The sequence below is a fragment of the Nomascus leucogenys genome, chromosome 14, assembly GCF_006542625.1.
Source record: "Nomascus leucogenys isolate Asia chromosome 14, Asia_NLE_v1, whole genome shotgun sequence".
NCBI classification, from domain to species: domain Eukaryota; kingdom Metazoa; phylum Chordata; class Mammalia; order Primates; family Hylobatidae; genus Nomascus; species Nomascus leucogenys.
In genome coordinates, this window is record NC_044394.1 from 70,006,181 (window position 1) to 70,022,606 (window position 16,426).

General features: G+C 51.6%; 1 protein-coding gene and 1 long non-coding RNA gene across 8 annotated transcripts in view; one reads left to right on the plus strand and one right to left on the minus strand.

Annotated features, from left to right (window-relative positions):
* Window positions 1-16,426, minus strand: part of POLR1A (RNA polymerase I subunit A) — a 79,658-nt gene that overhangs the window by 8,768 nt on the left and 54,464 nt on the right. For 5 of the 6 annotated variants that reach the window (XM_030827531.1, XM_030827529.1, XM_030827532.1 and 2 more), the window contains 11 exons: window positions 14,954-15,036; window positions 14,678-14,836; window positions 12,959-13,057; window positions 11,391-11,543; window positions 11,053-11,135; window positions 9,930-10,095; window positions 8,772-8,993; window positions 7,687-7,901; window positions 6,390-6,557; window positions 5,306-5,441; window positions 4,678-4,835 (listed from right to left, as the gene is read on the minus strand). In XM_030827531.1, coding sequence (XP_030683391.1) covers window positions 4,678-4,835; window positions 5,306-5,441; window positions 6,390-6,557; window positions 7,687-7,901; window positions 8,772-8,993; window positions 9,930-10,095; window positions 11,053-11,135; window positions 11,391-11,543; window positions 12,959-13,057; window positions 14,678-14,836; window positions 14,954-15,036 — 1,642 coding nt within the window. The remainder of the gene's footprint in view (window positions 1-4,677; window positions 4,836-5,305; window positions 5,442-6,389; window positions 6,558-7,686; window positions 7,902-8,771; window positions 8,994-9,929; window positions 10,096-11,052; window positions 11,136-11,390; window positions 11,544-12,958; window positions 13,058-14,677; window positions 14,837-14,953; window positions 15,037-16,426) is intronic. The other variant, XM_030827530.1, reaches the window with a different exon arrangement.
* Window positions 1,128-12,947, plus strand: LOC115838304. 2 transcript variants are annotated; one of them, XR_004033308.1, is made up of 5 exons: window positions 1,128-3,431; window positions 3,892-3,994; window positions 4,804-4,968; window positions 5,100-5,324; window positions 12,861-12,947. It is a non-coding gene; the product is annotated as an uncharacterized LOC115838304 (long non-coding RNA). The 2 variants fall into 2 exon arrangements; XR_004033307.1 differs by having other exon boundaries at window positions 1,128-3,994.

Genomic DNA, 16,426 nt, shown 5'->3' on the forward strand with positions numbered 1-16,426 from the left:
TCCCGGGGTATGAGTAGGACAGGCAGCTTCCTCAGCTTTAAGCCCCATTGTCTAGAAAATATGGGAATTACTATGTATTCTGCAATCTTGTTTGCTAACGATGAGAAACAACCCTATGTCTGATTCCTCTCACAGCATCTGGCAGAGTGGGTGCTTGGTGAAGGATAGTTGTAGGTGCCGCTGTGGTCGCCCTCTAACAAGGAAGGCAGAGTCTACTGTAGGAGAGGGGAACCCCACCCAGGACTAGGACCTTCCCCTGCCCACCACCTGCAGCATCTCCAGAAGGTGGTGTTGCTCTGGCCAGAGAACTCCCATCTCCTTGGTGTGGGAGCCCCAGCAATGTGATGAAAGAACAAGGACTTCGGAAGGGCTCATCAAAATTTCCAAGGGCAGGGATAACTTAGCTTGTGGCAATGAATCGTGTCAACAAGTCAGAACCACACCAATTTAAAAGAACCAAGCTGAAGCCCAGAACCTGGCCCCCTGCCACTTCCTCCAGAGCCATCTATTTTTAGGTCCTCTTAGGATCCACCCTGTCCCCTCCATACCACTTCTTTCCTCATGTAACCCCTTGCCTGTCTTTTCCAACAGGCCAGAATAGCATACCAAAAAGGGCTGCTTGTGACTGTGACAATCGGGTCCCTCACACATCCAGCCAGCCATCCCATTTTCTCTGAGCGCCTATACTGCGCCCAGCATGTGCCAGCCCTGGTGGCAAAGCAAGGACGAAAAGACAGACTCCAGGCCCTCAAGGAGCTTAGAGGCTTCATTTGAAAAAGTAGGCAGGTCAAATGTATACTGTTTTGCTCATTAAAAACAAAAGAATGCCCCTCATCTTCCCTAATATTATTATGTTTTTCTTCCCCCCCCCGCCCCACCCGAGATGGAGTCTCTCTCTAATCCCCCGGGCTGGAGTGCAGTGGTGCGACCTCGGCTCACTGCAACCTCCGCCTCCCGGATTCAAATGATTCTCATGCCTCAGCCTTCTGAGTAGCTGGGATTACAGGCACGCACCACCATGCCCGACTAATTTTTCTATTTTTAGTAGAGACGGGGTTTCACCACGTTGGCCGGGCTGATTGTGAACTCCTGACCTCAAGTGATCCACCTGCCTTGGCCTCCCAAAGTGCTGGAATTACAAGCATAAGCCACTGTACCCGGACCCCAATATTATTTTTTAACTTTTTAAAGGTATACGTGGTTTGCCCTTGACAGAAAAAAAGCCCCCTCATCCATTAATCCAGAGAAGAGCTTGTTTACCAGGCACTGGGGACAGGAACAGGATGGCCAGATGAGAGGAGGCCGGGCTTGACTTTAGAAAGATACAATCCCACTGGAAAGAGGGGGCAGGAGAGATGTTTCTGTAAGGACAGGTTCAGGTTAAAGTCCTGATCCTGCCATAGACTGGAGAGGAGGGCCTTGATCTCATCTGCAACATGCGATCACTCTCACTCCGCGCCCGAGGCCACTGTGCAGAGCAGAGGAGATGGAATGAGGCGGAGTGGGGGTGCGGGGCTCAGCTGCTGCCACACACAGGGCTGCTTCCCTCAGCTGGGCGCCCCAGCCTGTCTCAACTTGTGGCAATGTCACGGCTCTGATGCTTTTGCCCCCAGCATTTCACATCCGGCCTCAACTCTAACTGCCCATCTGCTCCCTCCACCCCGTGCACCCTCTGGGCCTTTGCTTGAGCGGCTCACTCTGCCAGTAACTTCCCTGGCCAATATCTACCTACTGAGGCTGTACTCATCCTTCAAGGCCGGGCCTCAGCAGCTGTAACTCCTCCAAGAAGCCCTCCCTGGTTCCCCCAGTTGGGGATGCTTTCTGCCTTCCCTGCCTCTTTTGGTGACCAGGACTTGTGGAGAACGTAGGAGGGAAGCAGGTGAGGAGGCAGAATGAACACCTGGTGAGTAAGTGGTAGGCATGCGACCAGTGTGCCAGTTTTCCTGGAGGTGCAATTTGCCCTTCTGTGGTTTTGCCAAGAGCAGGGGAATTAATGGCCCACAGTGACTGCCTTCTCAAGGTTGTGCAGTTCATCAGAATGTAGCAACCGAAAGGGAACATGAGGGGCAGGGGCAGAGAAGCCTCCCATCCCACGTAAGTAATTACGAACAGAGCACATGACCCCTGGTGGTTTCTGAATGCATCTGGCAACAGCTCCACCACCTGCTGTTTTGGAAAGTCAGATTCACAGAAGCTACAATTATAGACTGTCAGCTGGGTCTTTTCATGGCTGGGGACCAAAACTTACAGCCCCTAACTCCTAGCTCAGTGCTCTTTTTACTTCACCTCCCTGGCCACCTGCCAGACAATTTACACAAACAGCAAATGTGACGGGTGCCAGTGCAGAGATCTGGGGGGCCTTCTACGCTTGTATAGCTCTACTAGGGAACCATCTGTCTCGTGCTTTTTTTCTCCAGGCCCTGTCAAGGGTCTCGTGACCCCACAGCTGGGAGAAGGGAGGGTGGGAGCAAAGAAAACGAAAAGGAGGGTGGCAGAGAGGAAGGAAGGGGGAGGGAAGGGAGAAAGGAAGGAGAAAAAGCTTCTTGGGGGTTGGCTGCTCTTTTTAAAGTGCACTCACACTTCCTCCCATTTCCTGTGGGCGGCCAGAGGCCTGAACGCAGCTGCTCTGCTGCCTGGGGCCTGACAAAGGGAGTCCGGACCGCACCCTGCTCATCTACTGCCTCATCTTTTAGCTCTGCTTAACCCCTCAGCCCCATTCTGCTGAGTCCTTGAGGCCACCTCCACCAAAAGCTACTGCGCATGGCTTTATTTATCATGGCTTTTCAAGTGCACAAGCAAAACACAGGGATGAGTTGAAAAAGTACTTCACAGCTGGGAACAAGCCAGGGCTGTCCCTCATCAGGAAGAAGTCTTAAAAAGTGATTTCCTATTTTCAATTCCATGAGGTAATATAAGTAAAAAGAACCCCAGCATGGGCTGGCGACGGCCTCGAGCCGACCTATCTGCTGGGCAGGCCTGGGCCTCCTGTGAACAGAACTGGGGCAGAACATCTAACTCCGCCCACCCTTAGTTATTCTCAAGAGGCCATGAAATCCGAATTCCCATTTCCCAGAAAACCGCTGCCAGGCCAGCACAAACGCCCCCTGCCCTTGGTAGTTATGTTCCTCGCTGTTAATTAAGGAGCCAGCAGGCGGGTGCACACAGCACTCCCCTGCCACTCTGCCCAGTGACCAGATAGCATGGAGGACCACTCGACAGAAGGAATGTTCTCAGCCCAGGCCGGCACCAACGCAGGTGCTCCTGAGGCCCAGCCAACAACTTCACCTAGGGCTCATGAACTGGGGCAGGAAGCACCTGGCCAGTGACCCCCATCCAAAGGACTGAGTTCACATCCAAGCTCCTCCACCCCAAGACCCACCATCCCAAATGCCACCTGCACAGAGGGTTGGCTCGAGGTCAGGCCCCATAAGGTGAGAGGGTAGAGGGCTGAGGGCAGAAAAGTCGTACTGTGTTGCCCACGCCAGCCCCTGTGACTCAGCGACGAATGGGCATGGCTCAGTATGTGTTTGTGGGATGACTGAGTGCAGGGAGCTTTCTGCTTCTGCTCTGTCATTGCTTCTCTATCTGAGCAGCTCCCAGAAGACCCAAGAACTGGTCTAGATTAGAGGCAGTGGTCAGTGGCCTGTGGCCAGATCCTGCAACAGATGAGATCCATCTGGGCCTTACTGGGCTTTTAAAAACACATGAATTAGTTGCTGATGTTTAAAAGTCAGGAGACCTCAATTATATAAAAGCAAAGGCAAGTAAACAAGTGACCCAAGAAAGAAAAAAAAAGTAGGGGGTGGGAAGCTTGTTTTCTTCCTTTTTAAATCAAGATGTGGCCTCGCCTGGCCTCCATTCCTGCATGGTAACAGGTGCCCCTTGACACAGGTTCCACACTCTTCGGTCTGCTGGGGGCCTCCAAGCCTGCTTCACTGGGCCTGTCACCTGCTGGACTATGCAGCCTGTTTGTGTTCACATTTCACCGTCTAGGGTGAGTCAAAAGTGCTTCGTGGGCCCCTCCAGGCTTGCCCCAGTCCCCAAAAAGCCCATCCTCCTGCTCCCTGGAACTCAGCATTGTGACCTCTGCTTTTCAAATATCTAACAGTAACTTGAACTTGAGAGAAAAGTTCCTTTTCCCTACTGGACAGGAACTCGGGACAGGAACTCGAATTTCTCTGGAGGCAATCCTGGTTATGGAATGGAGATCTAACAGCAGCAAGCCACCCGCACATTGTTCATTATTCACAGAATCTAAATGCATCAGGAACCACATTATACTGCCTGGAGTAACACCCTAGCAAACATTAACAGCATGTGCTGCTCTGACACCACACAGGCACTGCTTTGATGGTGCTCCCTTCTCTTTACCACACCCACATTTCCATGTCTTAATGCCTGCAAGCCCCGGAAGATAAGAATCCTGACGTCAACCCAAGAGAAGAAATGGGCTCAGGGAGTGACATGTGGCTAAGAAAGTCACACCCACAAGGCAGACTGGGGGTCAGGTTTCCAGATCAGGCTGCAAGGCCCTCTGTTTCCTAAACACTTCCCTTGAAGGGCTCATTTGGGCAAAGGCACTCAATCTCTAGGAGCCTTGTGGCTAGGTGCTTCCTGCCCCAGTTCAAGCGCATTCTCTGGGTCAAGGTCAATGACAATCACAGCCTGAGCCCTGACCTTGTTTCCATGAAGCGCAGGATGTCCTCGGGTCTCAGGCACTTCTCCTGCTGGTAATATGCATGTGGCAGGAACTGAAACCGCAGCTGGTACACCCGGAATTTGTTCTGTTTTTCTTCCATACAGAAGGACTCCTGGACGTCAATTTTCTGCAACACCTGGAACCAGACGGACAGAGAGAACTTGACTTGTTCAGGTCCTAGGTGACTGTGCAATGTGAGTTGGTTACGAGGCCCAAAGGTTTACAGAGACAGCAGCTGAGATCACAGGCCAAACCCCAAAGAAACTCTGGTGAGCTATACTGGTGTGGATCTGCTGGGGGGCCCACAGCCTGCAGTCACCTCCAGAGAGTGGCCTGAACCTCCTAGGAGTGGCCCTCAGAAGAGGTGGTAGGCAAACTCAGGAAATGGTTTATTTTTCAGGCACAGGAGGACGCTGTGGAACTAATGACTCTCTTAAAAGCTTCCTGATCCATCTCTGCTCACCACCTGGCAGAGACAGCTTATCTCTCATTGGTGGGAATCTGAGCCTAGGGTCAGAGCAGTAAGCAAAGCCTGTTCTTCACACATGGGGAGGATATAGGAACATGCCTTCAGCACGTCTGCAACCCGGGAAGGAGAGACGTTACCTCCCCTAAGCACACCCTGGTGAGCTGCTTCTTGAGGCTTTTCACTCTCTTCAGGGCTTTCTTGGTGTTGAGCACAGGCACGCTCATCATGGGCGTCTTGATGTTGGCACTGGCCACCATGAGAATCTCCCGCAACCTGTCACAGAATAAGGGCATATCCAATCATGAGTGGCAACCAGACCTTCTGTTTGGGTGCAGCTTCTCCTAATGATGTCAGAGTTCTGGGATCTGAGAGAGGCCTGGGGATCTCACAGGGATAATATGCTAGATCACAGAATCCCAGCTCTGGTCCCATGTGCAACAGTAAGGGACTCCCCTGTCAGTTTCCTCCCTGGAGTGCCCACTCCTTGTGCTCAGGGCTTTGTCTGATTCTTGTTTCCTATCACCTGTGCCTTGCAAACAGCAGGTGCCTGCTGACGCTTACTGAATGAACAAGCGATGCAGGGAAGGCAACTAGCACCCACCGTGCTCCTGCTGAGCTCAGCCAGCCCTCACTGCCCAGATGTATAGGGGGTCCCAGCCTCTGGCCTTCCACAGAAGGACCCCCTGAGGTTTGGAAAGTGAGGTACCTGTCCAGAGTCTTTCTGCTAGAAAAACGCAGGACCAGGGACTGAATGCAGATGGGTCTGACCCCACACTCATTCCCCTTGTCCAGCGCATATATTTACCTGAAGGGCCAGGGCCCAGGGCCACATGGGGGCACGTTCTATGTGAATGGTTCCCCTGGCGCTGGGCAACCAGGCACCTTGTGTGGGGCTTGTTAACAATGTACGTTCCTGAGTCCTTCCCCCAGCAGTGTGCAGTCTCACGGGCATCCCCAGGAACTTGGATGCAGGAGTTGGCAGAGGGATAAATGTAGATCCTACCAGGCCTGGGCACCAAAGAATCCAGCTGGGCTCTGGAAATTCTAACCCTGATCCCCACTTTAATGAGACCCTGTCCCTCTCTCTCTCTCTCTCACACACACACACACACACACACACACACACACACACACACACTCGCTCACTCCCTCTCATTAAATGGCTCCTTCTCCAAGAGAGGCTAGGACAGACCCCACCCCATGCTCCCTTGTGCCCCACACCTTGGAATGCCCAGGGTGACGTTCATCTCGCCTCTGCCTGCAAAGTGGAAGGTGTTGAGGGTCATCTGGGTGGAGGGCTCTCCGATGCTCTGGGCGGCCAGCAGGCCCACGGCCTCGCCCGGCTCGCACAGTGAGCGCTGCCACTTCAGCTGCAGCAAGGTCCTCAACCTAGAGACGGCGGTGGGGGGTCGGGAGGGGGGTAGTGGCAGGGGTCAGGAACAGACACCACAGACTGTCAATGCTGCCCGAAACCAGAAACCTGAAACCTCTACCTCTTTCTGGACTCGTTTTTCCTAGGCAAAAGATCCCTCTAATCTTCAAATTCCCACCAGTGACCCTGAGATGTCCTGAAATTACACAGCACAGATCCCAGCTGGGTGGCTGAAGCTTTAGACATTCATGCTTGGACTCTTCATATTTGCCCCTAGAATGTCACATGTCCACTCTGGGCCTGTTAACACAAGCCCCCTAAGCAGGAGAATTTCTGGGTTCATTATTCACTTTTTCCTTTATCCATTCGTTCTTCTCAATTACAACAATTTGGTGACAGCTTAAACCTCCTGCTATAAAAATTAGAAAGAGGTTCACTAGGCCATTATGGGGATGGGGGTGATGAGAGCGTTTATATTTTTAGTTAGTGCAAATGGCTGCAGACCACATCAGAAGTATCCATGCTGCACAATTCTGTAATTTACTAACCATTTTTCCTATGAAGCCTGACCCTGTAAGAACAGCCACCAGGAGCACTGAGCTACACTGTGTGTGTGTGTGTGTGTGTGTGTGTGTGTATAGTGTGTGTGTGTGTGTGTGTGTGTGTGTGTGTGTGTTGTCTGTCTGTACTAGTCCAAGCTAAGGCCTTCAAATGGGAACCCAAAGCTCAAAGGATCACTGGAGTAATCAGATCCAAGGCCTCATAAAAGTTAAGACCTGGTGTGCCTGGGCATGAATGACCTGCCCTGGGTCACACGGTTGGCAGCAGGTGAACAGCAACCAGATTCCCTGACTCTCAGGCAGCCCCACCCACCACACCAAATCCAAGAGAGCAGACACTGTCTGTGCAAGCCTCTGTCCTAGCAGACCACTATCCCTATCTTGGCCCAGATGGGGGTGTCCACTCCTGCCTCCCTGCACTTGTTCACTCCTGGGCCCTCGGGGCTTGTGCGGTGCCCCTGGCTGTCTTACTGCCCTCCCTCTAGCTGGAGTCTCAAACCCAGGAGGCAGCCCTCTTCCGGAGTGGGTAGGGCAGGGGCTAGGAGGCAGATTCTCCTGCACATGTTGTGCAACAAATCATCAATACCTGTCGAGAGAAAGCTCTGATTTCTCATAACTCTTCTCTGTTTGAGCTGCCCACTCTTGACTGTAGTCATCAACCTTTGTTTCAAATGTTTCTGACACTGATGCAAAGTAGATGTCAGGACGCCAGACAGACAGACTGGGGTCAGGACAAGCGGCTGCCTTCTTCTGGTATTTCCTTCGGCTCTCCTCATCCAACTCATACCACATCCTCAGCATCTGAACAGAAGGATGGGTCTCAGCTATGTGGGAGGGATACCCAGTAGCATAAGAGGGATCAAAAGCATTGGCTTCCAATGAGAATAAAGGCAGACAGAAAGAAACCTGACTGCAGTGAGAAACCATCTCCTCATTTAAAACGGGGAGAGACTTCAACCTGTCCTAGGGTACCCTGCTTGACTACAAGCCTAGCAGCTCTTCATCCTGGCCCACTCAAGCCCAGGGAGGACGAGCATGTAATTTACTGAGCAAACTGGGCTTCTTTTAGAGTGAAAACAGGAGATTGTTATGATTAGGCTAGGATAAGAGGCAAAGCCACGACTGTCTCAGGCCAGCTAGGATGCAGTCACTGTGCTGGATCCACGGTTATTTCTGGATCCAGGCTCTTTCACACGCTCTGTGCCCTCAAGGCTGTCCCAAAGTGACTGCTTCAAAGAGATCCCCTGCTTCCAGCTCCCAGGTGTGCTTGGCTGATGGGAGGCACCAGCAGCGGAGGGAAAGGCAGGAGGAAGGGGATCCTGGTACTTATCCCCAACCCCCCTCTAGTGGGTCTCTACCCAGGGCTCTGTCCAGTGGCCCTAGCACATAGCTGTCCTCTCCGTTTCTCATGACTGCTCCCCATTCCTTCATACCTGGGATCGTGGGGAACCCAAAGTCACAGGCCCCAGTTAGTTCCCCCAAACCCTGCCTACACCCTTGTTAAGAGTCCCCACCTTACATTCCCATTTGAGAACCATTCTGTTCTGACTGACGGTGAACGAAGCTGGAGTTCATGATTCTACCTTCTCTTAGGAAAACAGCCCCTCATCCCTCACCCACTGACTAAGCCTGGACGTGCTGGACATTAAGGACACCACCTCCCTGCATCACCTCCTGAGTCCCGGGGCTGCGGCCATTGCGGTTTTCACTCTCAAGATTCAGGGCTTTCACAGCTTCCTGAATTTTCTGGGAATAACTCAAGAAGGCACCTCTTCTCAGCAGGGTGTTGGGGTGCTTGCTTTGCCATTTTTTGATAGCTCTGAAGTGGCGGAGAGCTTTTTTGGGATCTGCTCTGGATAAAACTTCATGGAGATGCTGTGATTTCATTATCACCTAAACAAACAAACAAACAAACAAATCACACACATGAGATCAAAGAGATGAGGGCGTGACAGATGGCCATGGAGCACAAATTCAGGGGACCCAGGTGGCTGGTGTGGAGCCCTCATGATGGGGCCGAGCACCCACTCTCAGAGAGGCTGAGCATCCATTGTTAATCAGGGCCCTCACTTTGTGCAAACCAGATTTGGGAACCAATGGTCTTGGGAGCAGAGGGAGACACAGGAAAGAAAGCAGCACACTCAGAGCCCCTCCAGGAGCACAAGGGAGTTTCTGGGAAGAAAGGAAGAGGGGAAGAGTGATGGCCAACCTCGGGGATAGGAACCAGGATGGAAAGGACTCAGCACCAGAGCACAACCCTCAATTCTACCATCAGCTTGATGACCTTGGACAGGTCACATCGGTTTCAGTTTCCCTATCTGCCAAATGAGGTAACTGCCCAGTCAACAGTGATGGTCACTACAAAGGCATGAAGGTATACGATGAAAATCATGAGTTTGTGTCTGATGGGCCCATGTTCAAATGCTGGCTCTGCCACTAACCGATTGTTTACTTATGCTTTGATACTCAGTTGCCTCAGCTGCAAAATGGGCAGAGTAATGCCTACTTCCCTGGGTTGCAGTGAGGAGGAAAACGGATAGTATTGATAGTGTGCTTTAGCTGAGGGCCCCGCACGTGGCAAATGGCCCCAAAGAGTCGGTATTATTCCAGGGGTGCTCGTGCCCTCCAGCCACCTCAGGTGATGAAAGTTCACAGGCTTTGAAATTGTCAAGTGTTTCAGGGCATTGACCGGTGTCTTATAAACCCTTCCCACTCTACTTTCCAATGGCCACTTGGACTGGGTTGCAAAGCTCAGTGCATTCCAGTTCTCTAACCTCAGTGGGGGAGGCCCACTGCTCAGCCCCCAGGCTCCGGGGTCTAGCACACTACCTCGTAGTTGCTGGCCAGGAAGGGGAACTGCTTGGGCTGCAGGAATTGTGTCTTGGGGATGTCCAGGCCATCCTCCCCATACAGGAACTGCACCACACTGCCGTCACTGTCACGGACCGTGAGATCATACTGCACGACCAGTCCCTCCAGGTGCTTGATGATGCACCTGTAAGGACACCATTGGCTCAGTCCCTGCTGGCCCATCACCTTCCCAGGGCAGCCTCTGATGAGGGTTGGGGGCAGTGGAGGGGAGGGAAAGGGGGGCTGCTGTTCTGCAGGCAAACAAGACTTCAGAACAGGCTGGATCCAATGCCCCAGGATCTGGGCTTTCTCCAGTGTCCCCAGCCAGGGGCTGCATTTCCTGATGGTTTTCTAAGAGGAGGAGGCTGCAGCCATGTTACAGAGAGGCTTGGCTGCCACCCCTAGACCTGGGCTTCCATCTAGCCCCAGCTGCTGAAATGACTGCCTGACCCTACACTCTTCCCACAATGCAGAGCTCCCCAGAGACCAGTGTCCTTAGAAACACAAGGCGGGCGAAGCAGGGGAGCTGTCAAGCATTCTTAAACTTGGTCAGCCCAGGGATTGCCAAGGACATTAAGGCGTATTGGGAACCACATGCTGATGTGAATCCCTCCGCTGGCGGCCTTTCTCCTCAGTTTTATCTCAACTTCTCCTGCTCTCTGCCCTGGTCCTAGCCCCTTTGCTTACCTCTCCGGACACTCTGCCTAGGTTTCCCCTCTTGCCACCCTAACGGGGCTTCCCAGGAGTCACTGTCCCCCCACCCCAAGCTGTGGGGACAGAGCTCAACGTTAGTCACTACTGTCTTGGCAGCTGAGCCTTCCAGGAAGCAAGACAAGCTTGCCACTGCCGAAGACCTTCTCCCACAGCCATAGCTTCCCCCAGGGAATGGCAGACCCTCAGAACACAGAGCCCTTTGTATAAGCCTCTGAGCTCATGCGAAGGGGAAGAGTGTCTGCTGCTTCCTGTCTCAGACCATTCATGGAAACTTTCCAAAAGTTTTTTCATCCAAGGAATCTTAAACGAGCTGTTGATATAATGTGAAAGACGACGGGATGAAGGGCCCTGGCACCCTACCTCAAGGGGCACGGCAGATACATTTTACCTTTGGAGATAGCCTGAGCGGCTGGTTTTCACAGCAGTGTCGACCAGGCCCTCTCGTCCTGCCATGCAGTGGAAGAAGAACTCCTGCAGAGAATGGACCCAAGTCCCAAAGGTGACAGTGAGGACAGCGTGCTTCCTGAAGGGCTCAGGCCAACACCTCCAGCAGCCTTTCTTGACCAGACAGGCCACTCCCTTCCCTGATCTCCTAGGACTTTTTGACCTCGACAGCTACAATAGCCCCCAGTGTCTTCTGCCCTACCCTGTAGGGCAGTCATAGTTCACCTACAATTAAGCCTAGAAATGAGGGAAAAAGCTAAATGGAAAAACCAAAATACATACAGGAGGTTTGATGCCGGTGAGGAATCTGCCAGTGACAAAGCCACCAGCCCTGGGGGTGAACTCATAAGGCTCAAAGCAGGGCAGTGACTTGCCAGACGCCATCAGCGGGGGTCTCCGACCTTCCAATTCAATCTGGCCCAGCAGGCACGAGATCTGGAGGACAGGAAACCCACAGGAAACTGAAGATCCACGTGTGTTTAACAGTGCTTTGTCCCAGCAGGGAAAGTATAATCTGACCTTGAAGAAAAGCTGCATGGAAACTGAGTTCTTGAAGGCTAACCTACATTTCTAAACAAACCAGGAAGCTTTCATTTTAAGAAAAAAAAAAAAAAAATACCTTCCTTTGGTTGACTGATCTGGATTTTCACATTTGGGGTCAGTTGAAAATGGGTGCTATCTATAAAAGGAGCCATGTCTCAGAAGCATCTCATGTTATACCTGTAAGGGACTGGAGGGTCCTGATGGGGGAAAGAGAGGCCTGCAGGAAACAGCCATTTACTGCGATCCTCACATTCTAGAGTCAAAAGGGAACTCAGGGCCGGGTGTGGTGGCTCACATCTATAATCTTAGCACTTTGCGGAGCTGAGGCAGGAGGATCCCTTGAGCCCAGAAGTTTGAGACCACCCTGGGCAATACAGGGAGACTCTGTCTTATTTTCAATTAAAAACAAAACAAAACACAACAACAACAAAATGGGAACTCAAGCTACTGAGCTGTTTGCTTAAAAAGCTGCCTGTTAATATTCTCGGTGTGTTGGAGAGAGCGGTGTACCTAGGTTTCGATGTAGTCGGGATTTCCTAACGGCTTTCGGCCTTTCTGTTGTCACACTCAACAGACAACGGGGTGGGCCTTTAGACCCTCTCAAGGTCATCAAGGTTTAAGGTTAAGAAACCTCTAGGACAATGTTTATAATTTAATATTAAGAAAAGATCGGCCAGGCACGGTGGCTCATGCCTGTAATCCCAGCACTTTGGGAGGTCGAGGCGAGAAGATCACGAGGTCAAGAGATTGAGACCATCCTGGCCAACATGGTGAAACCCCGTCTCTACTAAAAATACAAAAATTAGCTGGGCGTGGTGGCACGTGCCTGTAGTCCCAGCTACTCGGGAGGCTGAGGCAGGAGAATCTCTGGAACCTGGAAGGCGGAGGTTGCAGTGAGCCGAGATTGCGCCACTGCACTCCAGCCCGGTGACGGAGCAAGACTCTATCTCAAAAAAAAAAAAAAAAAAAAAAAAGAAAAAGAAAAGAAAAGATGAAAAGATCATGCAAAATTACGTGAAAATTGTATGAGTATACATAATGTATCTATACAACGTGAATATATGCAATAGTACAGTTTGTAAATTTATAATATGTATCTACGTTATACATATCCCATCTGCATATTCATAACTACATCTGCCTTTAACATTGGCATGTTAACAGTGGTTAGCTCCTGTAGTGATTTCTACACGCTTTTCTCTTTTTCAGTACTTGCCATGTTTCATAGGGAACAAACCGAAACCACCTCCTGCTATCCCCCGCCTTTGCTGACACCTGTAAAGCTGCCAACCCGCCTCTGCACATACCTGCATCGTGTTCACAGTTGAACCTTTGGCTCCTGACTGCACCATCATCTGCAGGCTGTTCTCTGGGAACTGTCTGTGTAGGCCAAAAGGCATGCATGCCTGCAGATTAAATCAGCACAGTGGTCAGTGACTTCACCTCCTTTAAAAATCCCAGAATCAGGATGTAAATCCAGGAGGCAGAAGCAATACAACCAGAATATTTATTCAGACCTAAGTACCAAATCCCACTCGAGGTTAGAGAAAGCCTCATTCGGCATTAATCCTTCCCTGGAACCCCTGAGAGGTCAAACAGGTGCTCCCTGCCCTGCACTCGCTGGACTTCCTCTGCCAGGATCCCCGAGGTTTCATTCATTGGCCAAAGAGCAGCAAAAAGGGAGAAGGAAAAGGAGAAGCAGAGGGGCTGGCAGATCCAGTTCGTGATTCTAAAAAGAAGCTGGAGAAGAATAAAATTTAAGGTGATGCCCTTGATTCGCCCAGCAGAGCCTGGCCTGGGTCCTCTCCCAGTGTGAATACCAACATCCGCATCATGTCACATTTATGAACATGCCACCCAAGCCCCATGTAGGAAGCTCCGTCTTAGCTCAAGAGCCAGCAGAACCAAGCATGCCCCTTCAGGGGGATCTTGGGGAGATGCTGAGAAAGGGGCTCTGAGTCTGGGGCTTCTAGCCTGTGCCTGGAATTCCACAGACTCAGCCCAACACAGGACAGGCAGAGCCTGGGTGGGCGGAGGTGGTGGGAAGAGGGTAACTGGAGGGACAAGGAACCATTCTGAGATGCATCTGAAGACAACTTCCCTACTCCTAGCATTCCCAGTCAGCCCTAGAAGCTGAGCTTCCTGGTTCTCAGGGAGGTGCTAGGAAAGCTCCTGTCAACAAAACCCCTCAAGGATGGAACCTGTCCCCATGTGAGGTCGGTCTTCTCAGCAGCCTAAGGGATGCTAAAAGCCAGGCAAGAGAGCACTACAGACGAACTTTGACTTTCGATGAGCGTTGGCATTGCCTCCTCCTCCCCACTCCTCAGGCTGGGCCCCAGAGCCCAGGAGGCAGGGTGAGGGCCAGGCCAGCTCCTCCAAGCAGCAGGATGGAGAACCCTGGCTCTGGGACAGAAAGGCAGAGAAAAGCAGGCTGTGGTTTCAGCTCATGCAGAGATTTCCCTCTCCTTTCCCAACTGCCCAGGAACTGGCTTGGCATTGTGTACTAGTAGCTCCTGAAGCCTCTCTGCAGCCCTGTGAGGTGGTGCCCCTCACAGCCCCACTTCCAGGTGAGGAAACCAAGGCAGGGACCGGTGATCTCACTTGCCCAAGGTCACACAGCAAGTTCAAGGCAGAGCCAGGACTGGAACCTGAGCCTTCACTCCTGGCTCCGCTGCACGAGCAGCAGGGGCGATCTGGGTCCCTCACCCTGCTTATTCACCCCTGGTGGCCCCATTCAGCCCCTTTAATGCAGTCACCCCAAAATAAAAACATTTAAAAAGAAAAACAGCACAAAGCATTCTCTCTCGGCACTATTCCCAGGCCTGTACAGACCCTAACTGGGGCAGGGAACAATGCCCTGGGCCCTTCAAAACAACGAGTTCTACCCATCCCACCTCGCGTCTCACCTAGTCAGCTGTTAAAACAGCCAAAGTGCTCCGTAGGGCCTGGGCGAGAATCAAAATGTAATTTCTAAAAAAATCAGCATTCATAGTGGTGGGGATAAATGCATGCAATGCTGGGCTAACCTTGTTAATCTCATTGCTGTAATGGTTCACTTCCTCCTTGAACTTCAGATCAATCATGTTAAAATCCCTCTGGTCCTTGCCCAGATGGGCATCCTGCCATTTTCCTCGGACCTCATCATATGATGCGGCTTCTGGCAGGTTTAATGCAGCCCTGACAGCCTAGAATGAGATCAGAAACACATCGGAGGCTGAGGCCAAACCAGGAGGGTGTGGGTTTTGACTCGGCACACACTTCACCCCTCTAGGGCAGGCCATGGCCTCGAAGTCCCTCCTTACCCGGGGCCCGCAGTGGGTGGATTCTTCAATGATACGTTGCCTCTTGACATCTGCCTTTGGCTTCACCAAAATGTCTTCCACGCCTGTGAAGTGAAACAGACAAGCTTGTAGGGGACCTCAGGCCTGATTTCTCCCACCAGACTAAACTCAGTAAGGCCAGAGCACAGAGCCCAGTGCCACAGATGCAGGAAATACCTGAGTAATGAAGATGATATTAACATTATTATTAACAGATTGCCAGCATCTCTTAGGTGCTTACCAGAGCCCAAACCTTATAATCCCCATTTTACAAATGACAAAACTCAGGTTCAAAATTGGGCTACTTTCTCGTGGTCATATGGGTAGAAAGTAAACTCAGGCCTGGGTCCCAAATTCATGTTCTTAGCCACCAGCTATACTATCTCCATTCCACAGATGTGTTGGATGAATAGGCTGAAGGTGAAGAAGAGGTTTTGGATGAAAAGATAAGCTCAGGGAAAAGAGAGAGAGAGACAGAACATCTCAGTCTGGGGTCCCAGAAGTCACATGTCACAGGGGCCACCCTATGTAGCTGAGTATACCTGTGTAGGCACACACACAGACACACCCAAGCCTGGGTGACAAGGACCACCACCGCAGGTCCCTCAGCATTGCTTCAGGAGGATGACAGCCTGGGTCACTTCAGTGAAGCCTGCCCTTCTGGCTCAAAGGGTTGAGGAATTCCTCATCCTGGGCAGCAGTAGGTCTTTCCACATCAACTCTTGATCAAACTAGTGTTTTTTGTTTGTTTGTTTTTTGAGACAGAGTCTTGCTCTGTTGCCCAGACTGGAGTGCAGTGGCGTGATCTCGGCTCACTGCAACCTCCGCCTCCCAGGTTCAAGTGATTCTCCTGCCTCAGCCTCTCCAGTAGCTGGGACTACAGGTGCACGCCACCATGCCTAGCTAATTTTTGTATTTTTAGTAGAGACAGGGTTTCACAATGTTGGCCAGGATGGTCTCGATCTCTTGACCTCATCATCCACCTGCCTCAGCCTCCCAAAGTGCTGGGATTACAGGAGTGAGCCACTGCGCCTGGCCAAAACTAGTTCTTTTCTGTAACTGTAAGTGCTACTGGACTCAAAAGTCCCTCAGCCAAGATCTGAGTGGGAAGGAAAACAGCAGGTGTACTGTTCAAAAGATGGGGCTGAAATATTTGGAATTCCTAATGCAAGGTCCTGGAGGGCTTCTAAGAACATGTGTGAACAGAAGGGGAAAGAAACAGTTCCTCTCTAAGCAGGCCACAAAATGAAAGTGGGCATTCCCATGGGGTCAGCTCCAGGTCATCTAGCTGTGCCCTTTATGGACCCCGCTAGCTGAGATGGGCTGGAGTGAAGTCAATCTCTCGCCTGTTCCCCCTCGTAGCCCCAGTCCCAGCTTGGCCCTGCTTCCTCTTGCAGCCCTGAGCCTCTGGATCATCTTCACACTCAAGGGACCAACCGCTCTTTGTACCATGCA